The following is a 21,053-nucleotide window of genomic DNA, read 5'->3' on the forward strand; positions in this document are numbered from 1 at the left end:
AAAATCTTAACATAAAATAGTTGTTGATAACAGATTTGTTGGATATTGTAATAATGCTACAATACTGTACGAGCACTTTTTCTGAGGCATATCTGATCTCTGATGTAAGAAAAAGAAAGATGTTGAAGAAACGAGTCAAATGGAAGAAAATGCAATCTTATGGCATTAGGGCATTTACGCTTTAAGCCTAGCTATACATCGCTCCGCTTCCATACTTGTAGTTTGTTCCCAGTTTGTTCCTTTCCCGTTTGATGATGCCCATTTTCCTTTGACTCGAATTCCCTGTGTTTACGATTCAAGACCATTTAGCATTATGCAGCATCATGTAGCATTCCATTCCTATATTACAGTGTTTCCCCTTGTAAGATTTTCACCATGAAACGATCCAGAGAATTTTATGAACGGGTTATATTTCAAGGCATTTTATTAGGAAACATATTTTGCCCTGAGATAGTCCAGTACATCCAGGTCTCTTAGTCCCCGAAAATACCTACCCTCCTCTATTTGCTATGATAAGATTTCGATCGTCTTATATCAATCAGCAAATTTTGTATAGCAGATTTTGAAAGCAAGTGCCAGCAAAGGGATTTCAGGGTGTCTTGAAGAGGCTCTGGGGGCTCAGTCCCCCTTCTTTAAGTTCAGAGCTCAGAGTAAGCTATATCTATTTACAAAAACGAAAGTTTGTCGACAGATATATCTCATGGTTTAGGTAACTGGTAACTTTTGGAAAATTTATTTAATGATAGAAATTTATTGATAAAAAAATCAGCCCCTCCAAGATAGAGAACTAAAAAATTATTTTCTGTTCATATTTCTGTTTCTTTGGCTCTTTGCCCTTCTTGGTCTCTTTTAGTCTTCAACAACTTTTCTTTGATTTTTGCATCTGTTGCTTCATTCATTATTTTTCTTGAAAATTTCTCTTTCCTTTTCCCATACTCTATCGACTTAACTCAAATGCAAAGATTGAACATTTGATTCCATTGATTCCAGATATACTACGCGCAACCCGTTCAGAAACCGGTGTATTTCGCAATCTTGAGCGGTTTTTGACCGAGTTGAAGGCTAAAAATAGTTTGAATGATTGGATGACCTGGTTAAGAGTTTCTCATGTTGCGCAACCTTGAAACTCTTTTGAATTTCAAAGATACCTTTGGCGAAGCTGATCGGCATCATTGAGGGCGAGCGCTGTGACACAAACAGCACCGTCAATAACTTGATTGCTTCACAAAAAGTCACATTGTTTGTGCAATCTAGATGTTATTTTGTTGGTAAATGGCGAATAACTGAAAAATGCAAATTGTGGAGCGATGAAACATCTATAATGATAATGATTAATATTGCTAAGGTTAAGGGAGGTAATAATAATAATAATCATATTTATAAACATTCTTCTCCCTATATTTGCTAAAACATGAAATAAATAATTTCTAGAAATCTGACCGGTTTTTTGAAACATGCCAACCAGGTCTAGATCCGGGCCTGACCTTCCTTTGCTTTCTACAAGTACCCTATAGCCAATTCATATTTTCAAAATTTTCTACAGATGCTTTTGCAGCCTTCACCTGTTGTTTTTCCTTAAAATCATGCTACATATATACATAAACCTCGTCCAAAATTGTACAAAAATATTTTTTTGCACCATCCCATTAAGGAAAATTTACATAAAGCGGGTTTTTTATAATCAGCGTTTCTATTCGTTTGTAATTCCACATGCAGGAAGAAATGTTGAAATCACTTGATCCAATTTTTCATACAAGGTTCATAAAAACTATGCATTTCAAATGAGATGACGAAAGCAGGTGTGGACATGAAGAGAAGGCATGGTTTTGCAACAACAAGAAATAAAGAATCCAAAAGAAGATCATTTGTCATAGGAGATATATTCAAAAAACGATGGAAGCGCCACGCTTATTTCAACAGTATTTAGGTTTCTTTTTAACAAAAACTCCGTAAAAGACAAAAATATCCTGTTGTTAAAAGAAATATAAAGAAATTTCCAGACAAATTCTCTACATATATAAACATATCTTACACAGACAAATTAGTAAAAAGTTTACTCGAAATACACTCTTTTCTTTTTATAAGAACAATTTTATAAGAACACGAGCCTCAAAATTGGTCAAAAGTTAAGAACAAATTAAGAACAAGCTGAGGCTGAGCTTCTGCAAAATGCAATTTTGAACAACATTTTTTCTCAAAATAGAGGATTTTTAGCGATGTGTGGGTGCTTTTTCGTCGAATATTCATGCTTTTCGGCAAATACAGGTTGTCTTACTCACTTTGTTGGCAAATGAGGCCTGAACACCTCCCTAGAGCGAAAAAGCTAACACTCGCACTGCTTATACCCTATTAGATTGTGAACAAATTAAGAACAATCCAGCCTCAGATTTTCGAAAAAATTAAGAACAGTAAGCCTGAACTTAAATTTACTGGTTCTTATAAAAAAAAGAGTGTACTGACAGAGTTGAAGATCATAAAGTAGCATTTGTCCCCTGCCTGCACACTGTTGATGCAAGAATCTCAGTGAGATTTTCGGTCAATGGCCTAAAAATCCCTAATCGAGTTCTGGATATACTATACATACGGAACAAAACATGATATGACCACGTGGCTTGGTTGACGTCATAAAAGGTGCACGGGAACGAAAAAGCTTTGCAAACTTTATTCGCATTCAAGTTTATGCTGCGTTTACACAATTGTGTACAGTTTTTTCTAATCGAATCCTTGTTAATTTTTATTGCCCTGTATAGCAAAGTCCAAACAACAACTAAAAGGCTTAGATTTTCAGTTAATTTCTAAGAAGATGTGAACGCTTTATGAAAAGGCAAGCAAAAGAGCCAACTACATTTGGCAGTAAAATAATAACATTAAGTTTATTTAAAATGCAACAGGCAGGAAGAGAAGGATGAACACAAAAACAATCATTGTCACGACATAACAAAAGAGGGTGAGGTCAGTTGACCGTTAAAAGTCAAATATGTAAAATGTACTAAACAATTAACTTGAACATATGGACAATTTATCCAAGGAAAAAGACAATGCGTTTGCTTGTGACAATCGATGCTACGTCCCCGAGCATTGTTGGTAGGCCCACGTTGCAAGAGCTTAGCTAAAGTTCAGGCTTTGAGCTTGAAGTTGACTGTGTTTCGACTGGATCAATATTATCCGAATGTTTAGGAGATGGTTGGCCAGAATTACCTTGTTTGAGACCCTGCAGAAATGAAGCTGGTTTTATTATCAAAAACATGTTGCCTGCAGATACGGATATGTGAAAATAAGTCTAGCAGAAACGAGGAAGGTTTCTAGCAATAAAGCAATAAAGTTTGCTTCGAAATTTTTTTCGGTCGGATTTTCGGCTTATGAATAAAAGCCTGTCGTGCCTGGAGGGCATCAGGTTTTGCAATGCAATGTGTCCAGCAATGGAAGTGAGAATCAATTTAGGAGTTTAGTACTAAAAGAAACAATAAGAGTTCGCAAAAAGCAAGGAATAATCCATCATTTTAAGCAACTTTGAATAAACACTCATGAAAACCTTTTTGAAACTGTTACTTTTATGAAAAATGTTTTGGCTGCATTGTCATGACTTGTGTACTTGAAGATACGATTTAGTAAGGAGGCAACACGCTCTCTCTATAGAGGAAAAATACAGACAGCTAATATCTTCTTTCTACTTCTGACGATTTCATTGCTGACCATTTAGAAGTTAGTTTTCTAGATCGTAAAAAAGTTTTCAGCAAAAGTACCACATTTTAAGATTGCAAAACTAAAGATGAAGCTAGGTACCCTTGATGGAAGAGTGTAGGTTTTTTACATCTGCTATGGCGATCAGCGTAAACAAAAATGAAACAAAAAAACCAACCTGGTAATATCCTGTATGATAACCAACCATATACCATGACATCAACATGCTTGCTAATGCGTCATCACTTACATTTTCGGCATCTATTGGCAGACTAGCTGGAGGTGGTGGCGGGGGAGGGGGCAGCCCATGTTCCGCCTACCATAAAAAATAGCAGAAAACATCAAAACTGAAATTATCCATAAGCAAATAAAAACAAAATCACCTTGTTTCTGTATGAAACAATTGCTGGCAGCAATATTATGTTTATATATTCTCTGAATGTGGATCACAATTCAAGAAAAACACTTCCTTTTCGTGACTCAAGACTTAAGATGAACCACTTTCCAGATCCTCGCCTTGTAGCTACTTACAAACATTAAAATTTGTTTACTTTTAAAGAAAAACATTTATATAAGAAAAACGCTTGTAGAGTAAAGGTGTCTAAAATTCAGTGCATGAATCTTTTTACCATGGACAATGCGGTTATCAGGACTACAAATCGGCATATATTAGGTCTATAAATCGACTTTATAAGCAGGTAAGACTTTATTCAACAAGATCAATCAGTGGTTTGCTAGCAGAATTAGTTACGGTTTTTACGTGAACCTCCACTGTTCATAGATGTTCTAGCTGTATATTTGTAAACTAGGCTGTTTAAAGGCAACATCCTGAATAACGAAAATATTTTGAGTAAGATCACTAGATATTTTGGACCACTTTTGAAAAGGTTTTTTAAAACTCTAATACTGATATCTTATTGGCAGTCAAATTTGACTTTTTTCCGTGAAATGTTAAGAGCGTTTGAGCAGGGTTTAAGAGAAGCACTAAAGCGAACTTTTGCGTACTTACGCGTCTTATTTTCGGCATGTTTCCATGAGAATTTTGCAGTCCATACCCTTGCCACGGAGAGAATGGTGGATGCGGAAACAGGGGCATCTAAAAGAAGTCAAATTGGTCACCTTCATGGCAATATCAAGATAGGCAGATATGGTAGAAAATCGTGAAATAATTTCTTGCATGCATTTTACGCTTTGTCTGGAAAAACTGCAGGTTTAAAATATTTGAATTTTATGAAATTCGTTTATAGGACATTAGTTGAGCTTACAACTGGTTTTGAATGGCTTTGAAAAAAGCAAACATTTAGTAAACTAAAGCTTTTCGTCTGACACTCTTCAGAGTTTAAAACGTCAGAACATAGATCGAAAACTCTACGCTAGGAAATATATATATAACCAGTTGTGGATCGAAATAGGCCAATCAACTGGTTTTGACTGGTTTTATCTAATAAAATATAGATCTCTATAAATATAAATGAAAGATAGTATTTCGGCTCAGCAGTGGAAAACTGAGGGGTTTGTGGTGGGTTTTTAGGTTCTTAATACTTGTAAAGGAAAAGGGACAGTAGATTCCCGAGAAAAGAAACTTTGAAAGGGACTTTAAAAAGTAGTTAAATACAAAAAACAGAGCAATTTGTAAGGGAAAAGAAGAATCATATGTTAACCTGTAGAGAAAACGCAAACACCACTCGACGATCATATGAAAAGTTTTTCCTTAACTTTTGCATCTCACGGTAAACCGGTGGCTACTTTAATTGGATATTAAACTTAGCAAAAAATCCCCCGCAAGCTTACTTATATAATTTTGATCATATATTTTGCAAAAATCCTTTGCTACGAAAGTGAAAAACTGATCAAAATCCATCTGCTCCTTCTCTGTTTGGAAAACAAAAAAATGAACAGCTAAACTTCATTTTCCTTCGTTTTCAAACGCATTTTTAGCTAATCTTCGCAGTTGTACTGGCTTTTAAGAAACAAAAACTCTATTCTCGATGTTCGATGTTCGTGTTCTTGAATATATACTCGCAAGTTACACAGCAGAAACCGGGATGAAGCAACAACTTGAAATGAAGTATTATCAGTCACACTCGAGGCTTATTAAAAAGAACCAATTGAGACTGAAGTTATAAATGCTAGTTGCTTGCGACATTTAAAATAAATTTTAAAATAAAAAGCAGCAGAAGAAAAGGCAATATCTGCATTACTGACAGGAAAAATATGATACTTTCACACCCATCAGCAGTCGCTAAAAATGACTGTACAAACAAGATTTTGCAGATCCAGATTTTGGCAGAGAAAAAATTTGGCAGAGAAAAAATTTGGCAGAGAAAGAATTTCAGTTTCTAAAACTGATGAGAATGACGATCTTACATTCGCTTGGAACACAGAGCAAAATATTTGTAAGAAAGACACATATGCAAATTGAGCATAAGATGAATTTGCAGAATTACACTTCATGACAGCAATTCCTTTTTGATATCGATTATCAATACTAGAATCCTGACAACAACTATTGCATAAAAATTGCAATCTAAATATAGAGGTTATTCCATGCAAACAAACGTAAAAAACATATTCTGTCATGTTTGTCAATTTCATTGATTTGGCGCTAGTATCACTTCTAGAGAATGGCAGGACACAAAAAGGCCCTTTTGTAGTTTACATGTTCTGGCTTTGTTTTGTTCCTAATACTACAATGGGGACACAACAACGAGGACACAATGTAGCGATTGGGTTGCAGCTCAATGCCATGAAAGCATGTTGATGTTTTTTGCTTTGCAAATTAAAAGGAAATGAAGCAAGGAATCAAAATCGCACGGCTGTGTCTGAACATGCTGTTAAAGCAATCAGAATATCACATATGGCTTTTCGAATAAGCGTTTTCAGTTTTGTGGGTAATGCGTCATCATACTGTATATAGGCACCTAAAACTCAACTTAAGTTTTCACGCAAATTGACTGAGAGTCATATACGCGTTTATCTTAATGGTTTTAATTATTTGGGCGGGAAGTTTCATCTTTAAGCACACACCTTCCACGCATTTTAAAATTCATGGCGAATTTGCCTTTAAATAATTCATAGAGACCTGATCGTCTGGTTTTGACAAATGTAAACAGGGTATTTGTGATTGACTCTTCATAAATTATTTACAAACTGGAGTAGGTGTTTGTTTCATGTGAAGTATTTGTGAAACAGTGTTGACAAACCTGGGGAATGAAAGATGGAGGGAAAAACGGAGATGCGAGGCCTGGAAACCAAAATTCGTCATCTTCTTTGTGGTAATCTGGCATTTGATGCTTAGGACATTTATGTTGACCTAAAAAGCAACAAATATTAATGAGAAATACTAATAACGTAAGACTGACTTTATTTCAACAAGGGCATAAACATTTGTGAGAATAATAAATATACTTATAGGTCAAAAAAAGATATGTGTAGCGGGTACTTTTGCGATAGATGTTCTTCTAGTCTCGAAGAACAACAAATGCAAAACAAAATTTAATGTAAGGCCATCTGTCAGAGATTGTTTACTAGGTTCTTTGACAATATCATGCAGCAATAACTCAGCAAAAATGAAATTGACAAAAAATTCAAGGAAAAACTCACGAAGCGTTCTTTTAGAGCTTTTGTTTCTGAGCGATGAGGAAGATACCCTTTCCTTCAGCATGCTTGTGGTGAAGGTGACGTCACTGTATCCAGCATTCAAGTTTGTTATCACTGCCTCTTCGAATCTTCCTGTACGAGGGTTCACTGCCAAACAAACGTCCCCAATGGTCCATGAGCTGGAACCCTGAAAATTCTGAGAGAAGATAATGGTTGCGATTGCACAGAGGGTTGAGATCTTTTTCTAGAAATAAGCAAAAAATAAGCAAAAAATCCAGCGGCAATGAAGGCCAAAGACAGCTAGAAATATCGCAAAATAATCAAAAATTCCACGCTCAAAAAATTAAATTGTTCTCATGAATGTAGAGAAAATTGTCAATTGGAAGGGTTTTCGACTATTCAGCCAAACTCTAAAGTAGGTTAAAAGACCAAAACAAGGAAATTTTTAGGAAAAATTTCCGTGACCTGAAAGATAGCGGATAAGCCCTGCCGATATTGAAGTTGTAGAGAAGGGAGGGGGCGCCCTAAGCGTTAGCCAAGTCGCCCCAAGCATCAGTCGGGCTACCGAACTAAAGGGCTCATCGAGGGCTCTGCAAATGGTCTAACTTCAAAGAAGATCCCCCTAAAAAAGTTAAATAACATTAACTTACAGCTCCACTGTGTCTATGTGAGGATCTGTGGTTGTTTGCACTTTCATCTCTCTCACTGCCACTAGAAGTAATTCTGCGGGTATCTATTCTGTCATTTGCATGTTTGTTGCCTCTTTGCATCGTTCTGTTTTTATTTGAGTCATGTTTCCTATCAATGCCATTACTATGCCTTTTATCATGGTCCTTTTGAAATACATCTTCAATATTGACAATTTCTTCATTCTCATAGAAATCAAATCTTACAGTGCATGTCCCATCCCTTTTTTGTATATCAATAATTTGTCCATCATACACAAGTCCATCTGCATAGTAAATAGCTCTACAAATATCTCCGACATTCCATGCGATTTTCTAGAGCAAGAAAGAAGAGACAATTATATGTTATGGAAACGACCAAATAAGCGGAACAAAGCATACTGAAGCACTTCTCCTATGATACTCTTTACAGTAATAACACACTGTAATGGTAGTAAGCAGAAAATTTATATCCAGGTTAGATCGAAAGCAACGTGAGAGGAAGAAAGACGCATTGCATTGGTTCTTTGTGGAATTGGAATTTGCAAATAGTCTTCTGAAAAGCTTTTAGTCCAGTTGGAAATAGAAGAAGATAGTTCAATTATATCTTATGCATTGTTAAACATAGTTTTTCCTGTATAAACTATTTAAAGGAGAACTGACACGCAAAAATAAGTCTGTCTAAAACGGTAGTTTGTCACAAGCAGATTCCGGGGTCGAAAAAATTTTTAAATCACAGGTACCGTTTTTGAAATACAGGCGTTTTGAATGAAGAAACGACAATTGTTCCGACAACTTGAGACTCGAGGCGAAAATCGTCACGAGTGGGTGATCATCTTTGACGTCACAAGTGACATGTTCTCAGCACGTATTGTGTTTCTCTATAGAAACCTTTAAGAAAATGCTGCGAACAAATGTTTATTTTGTGCGTGTAAGAGGAGCTAATTGACATATAATTGACTTTTTCAATGGTTTGGGACTCTGACTCGGAGTTTTATTACACTGATTTCGAAACAAAAAAAATTTCAGCCTTCTGAGTTTGTGCCACCAACCAGCGCTGCTGCTTGGGCAGACTGCCGTCCAATGGATCAATAGTGACGATATTATAAACAAAGAACAGAATGGAAGTACAAACTGATATGGAATTTCTATTAAAAATATTCCTTTTGGCACATTTTAAAAAAGATCAGATATCGTAAAACTAGAATTTCATTCAGATTGAGGCGTCTTTGTCCAGACTGCTTTGTCTGCCTGGCCTAATCGGCCTAACTCGTTGAAATGCCTATGATGTCCTAAAGTTCCTAAACGGAACTGCAAGTTATTAATTATCAATGTAACACTCTATGATTGTTTTTCAATGTTTCAAACGCGTTAGCTGTATCGTGATATTAAATACTAAGGTGGGTTGAAAGTCGTACTTGCAGGAATTATATGTCATTTTTACTGGGCGTGAAAGGTTTCAGGAAACGACAAGTTACCTTTAAGGCTCTTGAAAAGTCTGGATTTACGAAATATGATCTTAGTTTGACTTTTTAGTCGAAGAAAATGATGTTTAGCTGGCACACTTTCTTCTTTTTGCAAACATGTTTGACTTGGATGGGGGATGGTCTTTTTGCAAGACTGGGTTATTCCCTAGTATCTCAACCTCTGTTAAACTATAATTATAAAGTTCAGTAAAATTATTTGTTAGTAACACTCGCAACTCCCGTCAATCAACGCCTTTTCTTCAATTCATATTTCTGCACCCAAAGCAGGTTGCAGGATCGCATTTACTGCCGTCTCCACTATAATTCGTTTGTCTTTTGGCTATTGCTTCAAACACCCCTCTCCCCCCCCCCCCCGCTGTTGCGAATTTATTTGTAGTTTTGAAAATAAAAATTTCGAAGAAACGGCATCAGTTTTCAAACAAAGTCGACTCCTTCTTTTCATAAGCTTAGAGGTTTTTCCAATAGATATCATGGCATAAAAATAAATTTTATGTGAATATTAGCGTCCTAGCAGACATGCAGCTAGGATTTTCTAGCTTCTTTATACTTATAAATAGAATGCCTGACAATTTTGTGTCTTTTCATCGCGGACTATTTTCAATAAAACACGAAACTTCATTTGTACTTTCACCGTTGCGGTGAAAGCCTTTTTACAGTGGCATTGTTAACATGTCACTTGTGACGTCAACCGAGAATTTTAACAACTCCTAGCGATAATCTTGTTTCCGTTTCGGGAACTTCCTGAGTCCTGGCTGTGACGTAATTGACGGAGAAAGACGGCGAATCTAAGAAAACTTTTTCCAGATTTGAAGTCAGCGACAAATTCTGCATAGAATATACCATATTTATTTTGCGTGTCAGTTCTCCTTTAATACAAGATTTTGGACTGTCTTTAATGATTCTTGGAGTGAATTCTGGATTTTAGGCCGTTGAAAACTTTAAGATCTCACACTTAGAGATCGGTAGTTCTGGCTTTTAGATTTTGTATTTTTTAAAATAATATTAAGGTTTGCGAGCTTGGAAATAGGATGACCAGCTTGATAATAAAATTTTATAATCGTATGTAAAGCAGCAGAAGGCTACAATGCTTCAAGTAGCAGATAGAATAAGTAAGGAAGTTTATGACATGGCACAGAAATGGTGCAAGAGAGAGATTGGATGAGGCAGCAAGATATAAAATTCCTATTTTTGACACAGGGCTACAATGTGTATAACAAATGTTGCTGAGAGCCTCAGATCTCAAGGCCCCAAACTATGTTGATAAAGATAGCTACAGTAGAGAGACAAAGCTGACAACCAACAGAGAAAAGGCTGACAAAGACTTGATAGCTACAGTAGAGAGACCAAGCTGACAACCAACAGAGAAAAGGCTGACAAAGACTTGTCTTGGGGTTGATCAATTTTGTTGATGGGATTAAAGACAATACTTGTTTTTTGTACAATAAATAGATAGTTTGAAACCACAGTCATCAGCAAAAGAAATCTTAAAAGGCACTTTAAACATAAAGCAAACCAAAAAATTAATTAAAGATTCTTTTAAATAAGCTTGGTAAATGCTTTGATATCACAAAATACTTCACAGCTTCGAGTGCTGGGTGCAAAATGTTTCAAATTTTCACACTAAAAGACAACTCTTCTCTTTCATTCAAACAATATGCTTATAGTGAAATGCTCATTCAAAAATGTAATAATTCTTTGAGGGTGCAAAATTAACTAACCAAGTGAGAGCTTTCCTTTTTCTTTGAGCTCTTGCTTTTTTTTGTTTGCTTCTGTCTGTTAAAGATAGAAAAGTAAAGATTTAATGAAAACCTTGTCTTTGATGAAATGAAAGATTAAATGCTTTCAATTCTGCTAAAATTACCCTTACTTTAAAAATGAACAATAATATGGAAATATGCATTAATGTAATAATAAAAAACATACTTCTTGATCTGAGCACTATCCTTGCCATTTCCACTTTCCAATGAACTCTACAAAATTTGAGGACAGGTTAGTCAAAATAACTGGGCTGCTTCAAGGGTTTGCATTGAATAGTTTCTATCTATAATCATGCCTTGTATTGTGTCACTGTCATTTGCACCTTACATTTTGTTTACATAGAGTTATGTAACCAATCACAAATTTTTAATGTCCCCTCGTTCTCTATTGTGTGTTTGTCCAGTTTCATATCTAGTTAGTAAATTCATCAACACGCAACAGTCTTACAAAAATGTCCCTCAACTGATTTGCGTTTTCTGCATGTCAAATCAGATCATAAAAAGATTACACCTATTTGTTCATGTCTAGATTTCCTATATGTTAATTCCTCAATGCAAATTTAAGCTTTCAATGAAGTGGTGTTTCATTCAATTTCTATAGAAAAGCGATAGCTTACCAAACCTGATGTTAATGTGCCAATCCAATTTGTATGTTATAAAAGAGGAATTAAATGCCTGCTAATACATTGCTACAATGTGCATCAACTCTAAAGTCATGCTTTTTGTGCAAAGAGAACCTGGTGGCATCAAAGGGCCAAATCTTTCACATTTAGAAAGTGATTAGATGTTACTTAACTAAGCCAATTTAAAAATGTGATTGAATATTATTTAATTTAAGTGGAAGTCAATTTTAATGAAACAACAATTGGAGTAATTTAGATTGAAAATGTAGATAGCTTTGCAAATGTAGATAAGTTTTGACAATTCAGAAGGGTCAATTCACCTTATATGACTGTATTGCTTTATCATAGGCCTCTATGAGTGCTGTGTCATCCCAAATATCTTCAACATCTTTGTCACTCTGTTTTAAACAAAACAAAGATAATTAAGCAACACTGTGTGTTAAAAAGATATCTCTATTTGTTTTGAGAGATCAGAATAAAATTTACATTTTTTTGACAAATGCTAGACATAAAGTTGCTATTAACATCTTCTCAACTAAACTTGACCATACAGAAAAGTGTCAGGGAAATATGCCTGTTAAAAACAACTTCAAAATCAATTTCTGAAATTTTCTGCACAAAATTATAGAGTTTTCAATGGATGGTACTCAGTTTGCACAGCATAGCAGATAAAGATACAAGATAATTAGAAAGCTGCATTACAAAGTGTGAAATTGCCCACAGGCCTAACTACTGCTATATTTTAAAAAACCATCCTCTTGCACACCATTTCAGTTATTAAAAGGACGTTTTCACAAGAAAATTGACTGAAATGATAACACAGGCATGATATATTATCAAATGGGTACATTCTTTTGGGAATAACAAGTTATATCAATGTTACAAACAGATTCATTTAGGGTGCACCCCTTTTTATTGTCTTTTCTATCTTTTTTATGTTTTCATTGTTAGTCACAGTTTGTTTTAATTTTTTTTGGCTGCAAGAGAGATGTGCTTGATGGCTTAGGAGAGATATTTTCCTGTAAACTATTTTGCTAATCATCTAGTACCTAGACTGCAGAATATGGCAGTTTCCAACAAGATCTCAGATGACCAAATTTTTCAAGTTTGCAATGTGTGCACATATGTTAAGTTGTGCTTCAATTGTGCACAATAGCATCATAAATCCTTGATTTGGCCCCCCTTGAATAAGCCCCCCCCTCAAATAAGCCCCCACTGCTACCGTATATTTTCAAATTGGACCCCTCAATTTGATGGTTTTTGCCATCTGAGGTTGCCTACAGCATTTTATTGATACCACAACAAATTCATACTTTTGTTGTAGTAATTAATTAAATGCTCATAAAGAAATTCCTACTAAAATAAACAAGGTCCTTTAATAATACACAACTAGTTTAGATCCCACGAGTATCAGTTGAATATGGGTGATAAGGAATATGAGTGAAGTAAGAAAATGAACATGATTGATAGTCAAATCAGTGCAAGATTATGTCTATCCTGAAGAAACTTAAATTCTTAATTTGCCCTTAGCAATCCTATAAGACACATCCACTCCCCACACTACGCCCAGATTTCAAAATGTCATCACCTTTACCGGGTGTGCAGGAGGACATTTTAGAAAAAATATTGGGTGTGCACTTGCCTGGTCTAGTACCATGTGCTATTTACAATGAAAGGTTTGTTTAAATTTATTGTTTTAAGCACAAATTTTCTGTATTTGCAATTTTCAGTCAGTGATTTTTATAATTTTTCACTGATATAAAAAACTCGTCAAGAACAGCTACGCAAACAACGAGGCAAAACGAAAGGGGAATTATCGCTCGTTTTAATATGAAGATCTTTCGATCAATAGTGCTATCATGGAAATTAGTTTATAGGAGTCTTGATTTTCATTATGCATCTGTCTTCTCCTAAAAACGTGCCGTTTTCCAATATAACCTTGCAAGAACGCAGAAAATATATAGTACCTACATACACAAAATGGCCTAGTTTTGTGATACCAAAAATACACTTCAAAAGCTATATTTGGGCGCTTATCGAAATGGGATCACTAAATCATTTTGAAATGAGGCACAAAAGCTTTTTTCGTGACTGTGTTCATTTTATTCCTGACAACTCACCGATTCGTCGTCATCGTTGTTGATATTATCTTTTATCCACAAAGCGGCCATCTTGGAACTTTTCTGATAGTCTCTGTTTCAAGTGTCCTCGAAGTGAATGGAATTCAGTTCAATTCAAAGAAAAAACAAAAACCCACAGCAGAACTTGGCGGGGAAGAGTCGTGGCGTAGAAGTAAGCACGATGTCAAAGAGACCAAAGAGCAAAGAATTAGTATCAACGTCAGATTCTGATAACAGTGGAGATGACCGAAAGGTACCTTTTTTGCTGCCATAAATTCATTTGTTAATTGCTCTTACTTTAAATGATGATGCAGAGAATGATCGACTCGACATCATCCAACAATCATTCACCTGACCATATTGATAACGTTTTCCCCAGTATAGGGCGCCCCCAGTATACGGCCAAGCCCCAGTATAGGGATTGTCAATCAAAATTAAATTCTAAAGTATACGGGGCTTTATCAGAGCAAAAACATGGCCGCTTGCTGAAAATGTATGGCTGAATGTCTACTGGCCGAAGAAGCCGCCGTATCTTGAAATAACTTCTATCTATCATCGCGACGATAACGTACCGAAACGGCTTTGGTGGCACTTAAGAACATAATCTTGATTGACAATCCCTATACTGGGGCATGACCGTATACTGGGGCGCCCTATACTGGGGGAAACGTTACCAACGTTGCTCCATTCACCTAAATCAGTGGCGTTGTCATATCTGTCTCGGGAACGTCCGGGTACACAAACGCATGACAATTTTGGTTATGCTTAAACGTACTCAAGCATTTAAACAATAGGGCATAAAAACGAATGGTGGAATTTAGCATGTAAAACGGTCCGGGTACACAAATGCATGCAAATTTTGGTAATGCAAAAACATACCCAAACCTTTTAAAAATAGAGAACCGAAGCGAATGGCGAAATATCATGTGAACCAGTCTGGGTACAGAAATGTTCTGGTTCAAAGTTTTTAGAATGTAAAGAACAATCAAACTATTTTTAAAAAAGGGGGTGCTAATAAGAAGCATGATGTTCAGGTTTTGATATGTTCAGTTGAAGTATGATATTCAAGTTTTGGCATCAAAATAATGCTGGAAAAACACCCATAAAAGTTTGCCAATTGGTCTAGAGCCCCCCGCCCTTAAATGTGCTCAGATGTCCCTGAGATAAAATAACATTTGCCCCTACCTAATGCATTTTATTTAAATTTTTAGAAGAATTGCGTTCCATGTTTTGAGAACATTTCCTCCCTTTCCCCTTTCTTTTCCATCAATATTTTTCCTCCTTCTGTACAACATCCTTCTGATTTTTAGCAGATAGACTAATCAGAACTGTTCTTATGCAGATACATCAAGCTTAATTCTACACCATCAAGCATAAATTGATAGTGCTGGTGCACTTGGCATTGCAACAGCTTTTAATTTGCTTGTATTTGATTTGCCCAATAGCTTATTTGGGTGTAAAGAAGTATGAAAAGGAAAGATAACAAATAAATGCAAAGTGATGCAGATAACCTGAATTCGCATGCTATGCAAAATAGGGCTGCATAATTTCCAAATTGATATCATTTAAAGATCAGTGGCATAGCAAGCCAGATAGCAGTGGTCTTGCCCCCTCCTTGAATTGAAGAATGTGGGTGTGGTCCAATTTTCAACCCCAATTTTTGAACTGATGAGTTCCTTTTGAATAAAAAAGTTTAAGGCCCATTACTTATGAAATATCTTCTGATGAAATTTTTCTCAAGCAATTGTCATGTTACTCCATGAAATGATGCTAAGTTATACAGTTGTGACACTGTTTTTGGTTGTTGGTCAATTTCTATATACAAGGTGACATTTAGCAAACTTAACTATTAGGAAAGACATATAAGAAATACATAATAGAAAGTTCATTTTTGTCTATAAAGTTGGTTTATATATTTTCTTGTTCCCCTAATTTCTTTCAATTTGGAGGCTTAAGTTCATTTTTAACCTGCAGCATGCTCAACATTTTATCTAAACAGCTATAAGTAATAAAAAGTAACTATCAACTACAAAAAAGTCAATAAAGCTTTGAGTTTGTCTTTAATTGTATGGCAAAACAGTGTAATTGCATTAATCATCAAAAAGTTCAAGTAACTTGTAATTTGTAACTTGAAGCATTTTTTGGCATTCTCTATTGATTAACTGCCACAATGATCCTGTTGACTGATCCTGTTGATTTTGTGTCCCAACACAAAGCACCTTTATTGGTTAGCCAAATGCTAAAAAGGCCCTTCATGCTTCCACTTCTCCACATAGATCAAACCATTGAAGCTAAAAATCCTGCCATTGTCATAAATACTTTTGCTTGCATTCTACTTCAAGAGAATTACCTTCCATCTCATTGACTGATCCACAACAGTGCTGCCATCATTGATAAATGACCCCTTGCATTCTTATTCACAAATTAACCATCATCACACAACTGTTTATATTGTATCCTTGGCTCTGATGAAATGGCATGGCTAGCCTTCCTCCTGTATCATTCTTATTGTTAGGCATGACCAAACATATGCATTATACATTAGGCATGACCAAACCAGCATTATGGACGTAACCAAAACACAGGGCATGGTCATGCTCATAGTTAAGTGCATGACTAAATTGGGAACCCTATGTTTTGGTCATACCCCAAAATAGAAGACCGCCTTTTGGAGGTTGCAATTTACATTTGTTTGGCACAAAGAAATATAGATGTTCCAGAGTCTTGTAAACAGTGGTTGCCACCACAATATTTTGGAGAACAATGGTATTTTCGTTATTAAACAATAGGGAAATGTGACATCACCTTATAAAAACAATAGGCTTGTCCCCTCCTCCCAATATTTGACCAAGTTTCTGCCACTGCTTATAAAGTTACAAGAAAATGAGATGTATTCAGATGTAAATAAATATTTCTAAAAAGTGTTACCTCTGACAATGGATGGTCTCTCCCAGCATGACAGGCATGACTGCTAGCTATGTCACTGTCACAGATGGTTTGTGGTATTTATCTAGCCAGCATTTTAAAGAATTTCGACTTTTTAGCATCTTTCCTATGTTTCTGTTTCAAAAAATTTGTGGAATCATTCTAAAGAAGTATGACCAAAGTTTAAGTGTTCAAGATGGGCATCCACATGTTAAGTTTTTGTTTGTAGCCTTTATGTGATGAATTTTACAGGAAAAGAAAAAGAAGCAGAAAAAGCCAGAGCCTGAAGAGTCAGATGAAGAAGTAACAGTTTGGGAGGTAATTTTAAAAATTTCAGTTTATTTTAAGTAATCCTAGTTTGAAAATGTAAACAATAAACAACCTGAACCAATTACTCTGTCATTTGCAAATGTCACCAGCTTATTACTAATTGTTGTCTTTGCTGTAAAACCTGTGGAAGTTTATGCTTTGATTTGTAAAAGTTTAGGTGTAGCAATATATTTTCCTCCGTTTTACTGGCCCCTGTTCCACTGGAAATTACATCTTCAATTTTGAATGAACTCTAATCCAGACTTTGTAACAATTCTATCAGCTTGTCATGTTTTACAAAATAGAATATGTTACAATTTTTGAGCAGAAAAGAACTATCAACAAAAATAAGAAATATTCAATTTCCTATAACTAATGTGTAGATAATAATAATGATAATAACATGCTACTAAAATTATCAGCAAAGTATTTGCAATGTTTCAAATTTCTTTAACGCCAATGTTTGTCTTTCACAATGGTGTCTTGAGCAGGCGGTGTATTTGATAACTACAATCCAGTTACATTTGCAAATGACTGTACAAATAGCAAAAAAAAATTTGGATCTTACATTTTATTGGCCTGTGCTCCTCCCTTTCTCAAATATTATTTAATCATGTATTTTGTTATTCAAAAATTGTATGACATTGTTAACTTCAATGTATATTTATCAGGAATATGTTGTATTAATGCCTACCATTTTTGACCAAAGAAACACAATTAAAACCCTCCTTCCATCCCTGCCTGCCATCCCTCCTTCCACACATCTCTCCATCTATACTTCTCTCTCTTTCCATCCCTCTTTCCATCTCCCCATCCCTACCATATCTCCATCCATCCAGCCTTCCATCCCTTCCTCCATGGAGCAAGATACCGGGGGTCAGGGGAGGAGGGGCCTTGGCCCTCCCAAGAACTTAAGTAGCATAAGTAAAATACTTTTATTTTGTAAAGTATGGCTGTTGCTACACTTTATCAGGGCTGGCCCCAAAACAAAATATTTTATCTCAGTCTTTTCCTCCCTCCCTTCATCTCTTCTTTCAACTAAACATCCCACTATCACTCCCTATGCAAAAGCAACAAGGCCTTTTCTGATTGGTCATATTCCAGGTATGCCTAAGCGGTACTGTAAACCGTTCACATCACATTATTATTGATTGATTCTTTGTAGCTGCTTCTAAAATGCTGATTCCTTTTAAGCTTGGCAAAAGAAGAAAAGTATCAATAAATAACTTCAAAGGAAGATTATTGGTTGACATTAGAGAATATTACGAGACTGATGATGGAACAGAAAAACCTGGGAAAAAGGGTAAGTTCTCTCTCATACAGAAAACCCAAAATATATCTCTTCTTTTTATCTTGAAAATACAACTAACCCTATCTTGGGTTAATTGATAATGCGTCGTATAATGGAAAGTTGAGTTTGTTTCCTTAAAGGAAAGCCTTTCCTGAAAATGCAGTGCGATATTGTGCTATATCTGCTATCTGATATGTGAGAAACCATTTGTCTATTGTTTAAAAACAGCACAATTCTGAGCAAAAGTCATTATATTTGCAAAAGCACCCAAATATTGCGATAGTTCTAAGTTTTAGAGTAGCCCTGCAGAAAACTAGGTCTGTTTTAGCACCCACTAAGCAATTTGCAGCTACAATCTCAATCCTTTTTTGCAGCAATGCTGTTTTAAATTCTAGTTTTAGTCGTAAGATGGCTTTTCAGTAGCTTTCTTGGTGTTTTCATAGTCAATCGCTTTAGATATTACTCATCTGGTACACTGTCTGATTGCTCACCTGGTTTTAGCATGATGCCTAGGCTCAATTTGAAATGTTATTGATAGTTACAACTTGCTTCTCTGACTAAGTGTTTTCATGTAAATTTATTTGTTTTTTATATTTTCAAATCACTGATCGATGTTTGATCGATCATTTTATTAGACTTTATATAACCACAATCAACTTTTGCTTCCACTTTTTGCAGGAATTTCTTTGTCGGTTGATCAGTGGAAGAAGTTGAAAGAGATAATACCTAAAGTAGACAAGGCATTGACTTGATAAGAGGTAACGTTGCAAATTTTTTTGTTCTTATCTACATGAAAAGAGTTTCTCGGTTCTACTTGACAAGTATCATAATAAGTATAGGAATTTTTTAGCTGAAATATCAATAAATGGAGATTTTTAATATATCTAAAGAAGTACCAGATGCAATGTAGGATATCTTTAATAGTATCTGGAAGGGCGTTATAAAGACTATATTAGAAAAAATTGTATATATTTGAACTATTCGGAACGCTTTTGCTACTATAAAACCTTCCTCGCATGTTACTTTGGCTGCAGGGAATTGTATATGCAGTGAAATCCCGAAAACAGTATACAGAGGAACCAAGTTATTAGTTCGTAATAGCAAGAATTTGTTTATAACGTGGCTCATAATAGCAGGATTTATTCGTGTTATTGCTATGTATTGTATGTATTTTTATCATTTCGATAACTTTGCTACTGCAAAATCTTCCCCGTCATTATTTTCGTCACTGATACTAGTTATACCATACAATCTCGATATGTGAATTCTTATTATTATCAATTTCACTGCCACTGTGGAATATTTTTACGCTTGTGTATTACGGAAATGCGATATCGCATTCGTAAAATTTATCTCCTGCCCCGGGTCAGCCACTGAGCAGTACGTTAGCGAAATGTCTCTAACAAGGTTTTTTGCGTATTGTAGAAGATCTCTATAACCGCCAAAAGTCAATCAATCCAAATCAATGAAGAGAAAACAGACGGTCTCCATGATCTCCCAGAGAGATGAAAAATGCTTTGTATCATCCTTTTCCTCCACGAAGAACATAAAATTATCTAGAAAACCTAGAAGATCTTTACTCTAGAGCGCTTCAGTGTGTATGCTACTGCAAATTGTTGAAATGCGCATTTTCCTTGGGGCAATTTCTGTAATGGCGACGTTTTTTTAAGATAGTGTTTTTGCCTGAAGATGGCTTTAAATAACCATGTAGAGAAGAGACTACAACCATAGACAGGTTTCATGCGCGTGTTTGTTTTCCTTATATTTATATCATGTTATGTGACTAAAGACATCGTGGACAATAGGATCACGAAATATGCTTCTTGGCCGGTTTTTCTATTCAATATGGGTTTTATTCACAAACCCCTGTCTCTTTTGTGTATGTGGGTCTTCGTAGTGGAGAAATGTTGTTTTATCGTATTCTTCCTGTTGCCTACGTATTCGTCTGTCATCAGAGAATATTTTTCGAATATATAGCTAACTAAAAGTTTCATAACTAGGTTCAGGGTAGTTTCGTTTCTTTCATAGAAATACAACCGTGCTGTTTCGTTTTAAAGACATTGGAATCCACTCTTCACCACCCATTGGTCGTATGGTTAGTTAGTATCTTCCACATTAAAAAGCCCAGCTGAGGAGAATAAACGCGCTGGAGTCCCCCATTACAGTAAACTGTATAATGCCACTAACTGTAGTACCAAGCTGTTTAATGTGCTGATAATATTGTCATATTGGTATGTTACTTGGATTAATATTGCTTGCTCATTTGATACCATTTTTATTTTCTTTGTCAATCTTTCATAACCATCAGTTGAAAGCTGTTTAAATCAATGAATCTTACGAGAACTCTAAAGCAGGGTAGATTTGGTAGATTTTCCTTGGACTTTAAGGTTGTCTATACTTAGTCCTACTCTGGCCGTTGCGAATGTTTTGAATCTTTAAAGTTGAGCTTCAATAATTTATCAGTTGTTCCAAGCAGGGGCGGATTTAGACGTTCGCACCGTTCGCACATGCGACAGTCAAACTTTTAAAATTATACTAAGAATCTGTCTCGAGAGAGGTTTTTGCTGAACAACAACTTTTTCGCTTATTGGCAAA

General features: G+C 35.5%; 2 protein-coding genes across 3 annotated transcripts; one reads left to right on the forward strand and one right to left on the reverse strand.

The window, feature by feature from the left end:
* Window positions 1-1,955: 1,955 nt before the first annotated feature.
* On the reverse strand, window positions 1,956-14,057 carry LOC135687078 (uncharacterized). Of its 2 annotated transcripts, none has more exons than XM_065203528.2 (10): window positions 13,934-14,057; window positions 12,134-12,211; window positions 11,357-11,403; window positions 11,152-11,206; window positions 7,932-8,282; window positions 7,285-7,468; window positions 6,885-6,994; window positions 4,691-4,777; window positions 3,860-3,997; window positions 1,956-3,211 (listed from the first exon to the last, which is right to left on the reverse strand). In XM_065203528.2, exons 1-10 carry the CDS (start codon window positions 13,982-13,984, stop codon window positions 3,110-3,112), a joined length of 1,203 nt encoding a protein of 400 aa, XP_065059600.2. In that variant the 5' UTR covers window positions 13,985-14,057; the 3' UTR covers window positions 1,956-3,109. The 2 variants fall into 2 exon arrangements, with proteins under 2 accessions (XP_065059600.2, XP_065059599.2); XM_065203527.2 differs by having other exon boundaries at window positions 7,285-7,477.
* LOC135687082 (activated RNA polymerase II transcriptional coactivator p15) lies at window positions 14,030-20,725 on the forward strand. Its single transcript, XM_065203537.2, has 5 exons — window positions 14,030-14,186; window positions 17,111-17,176; window positions 18,362-18,470; window positions 19,137-19,216; window positions 20,487-20,725. Exons 1-4 carry the CDS (start codon window positions 14,031-14,033, stop codon window positions 19,208-19,210), a joined length of 405 nt encoding a protein of 134 aa, XP_065059609.2. The 5' UTR covers window position 14,030; the 3' UTR covers window positions 19,211-19,216; window positions 20,487-20,725.
* The last annotated feature ends 328 nt before the right edge of the window (window positions 20,726-21,053 follow it).

The sequence above is a fragment of the Rhopilema esculentum genome, chromosome 20 (assembly GCF_057945365.1).
Source record: "Rhopilema esculentum isolate cy_ngs chromosome 20, ASM5794536v1, whole genome shotgun sequence".
NCBI lineage: Eukaryota > Metazoa > Cnidaria > Scyphozoa > Rhizostomeae > Rhizostomatidae > Rhopilema > Rhopilema esculentum.

Bases quoted from the DNA above. Each gene is read 5' to 3' on its own strand.
- LOC135687078 (XM_065203527.2), bottom strand. From the start codon at position 13,984: ATGGCCGCTTTGTGGATAAAAGATAATATCAACAACGATGACGACGAA. The intron at 7,478-7,931 runs GTAAGTTAATGT...ATCTTCTCTCAG, and splicing joins CACATAGACACAGTGGAGCT to AATTTTCAGGGTTCCAGCTC. The intron at 3,212-3,859 runs GTTGGTTTTTTT...TCATTTCTGCAG, and splicing joins ATCATACAGGATATTACCAG to GGTCTCAAACAAGGTAATTC.
- LOC135687082 (XM_065203537.2), top strand. From the start codon at position 14,031: ATGGAATTCAGTTCAATTCAAAGAAAAAACAAAAACCCACAGCAGAAC. The intron at 14,187-17,110 runs GTACCTTTTTTG...TGAATTTTACAG, and splicing joins ACAGTGGAGATGACCGAAAG to GAAAAGAAAAAGAAGCAGAA. The intron at 17,177-18,361 runs GTAATTTTAAAA...ATTCCTTTTAAG, and splicing joins AAGAAGTAACAGTTTGGGAG to CTTGGCAAAAGAAGAAAAGT.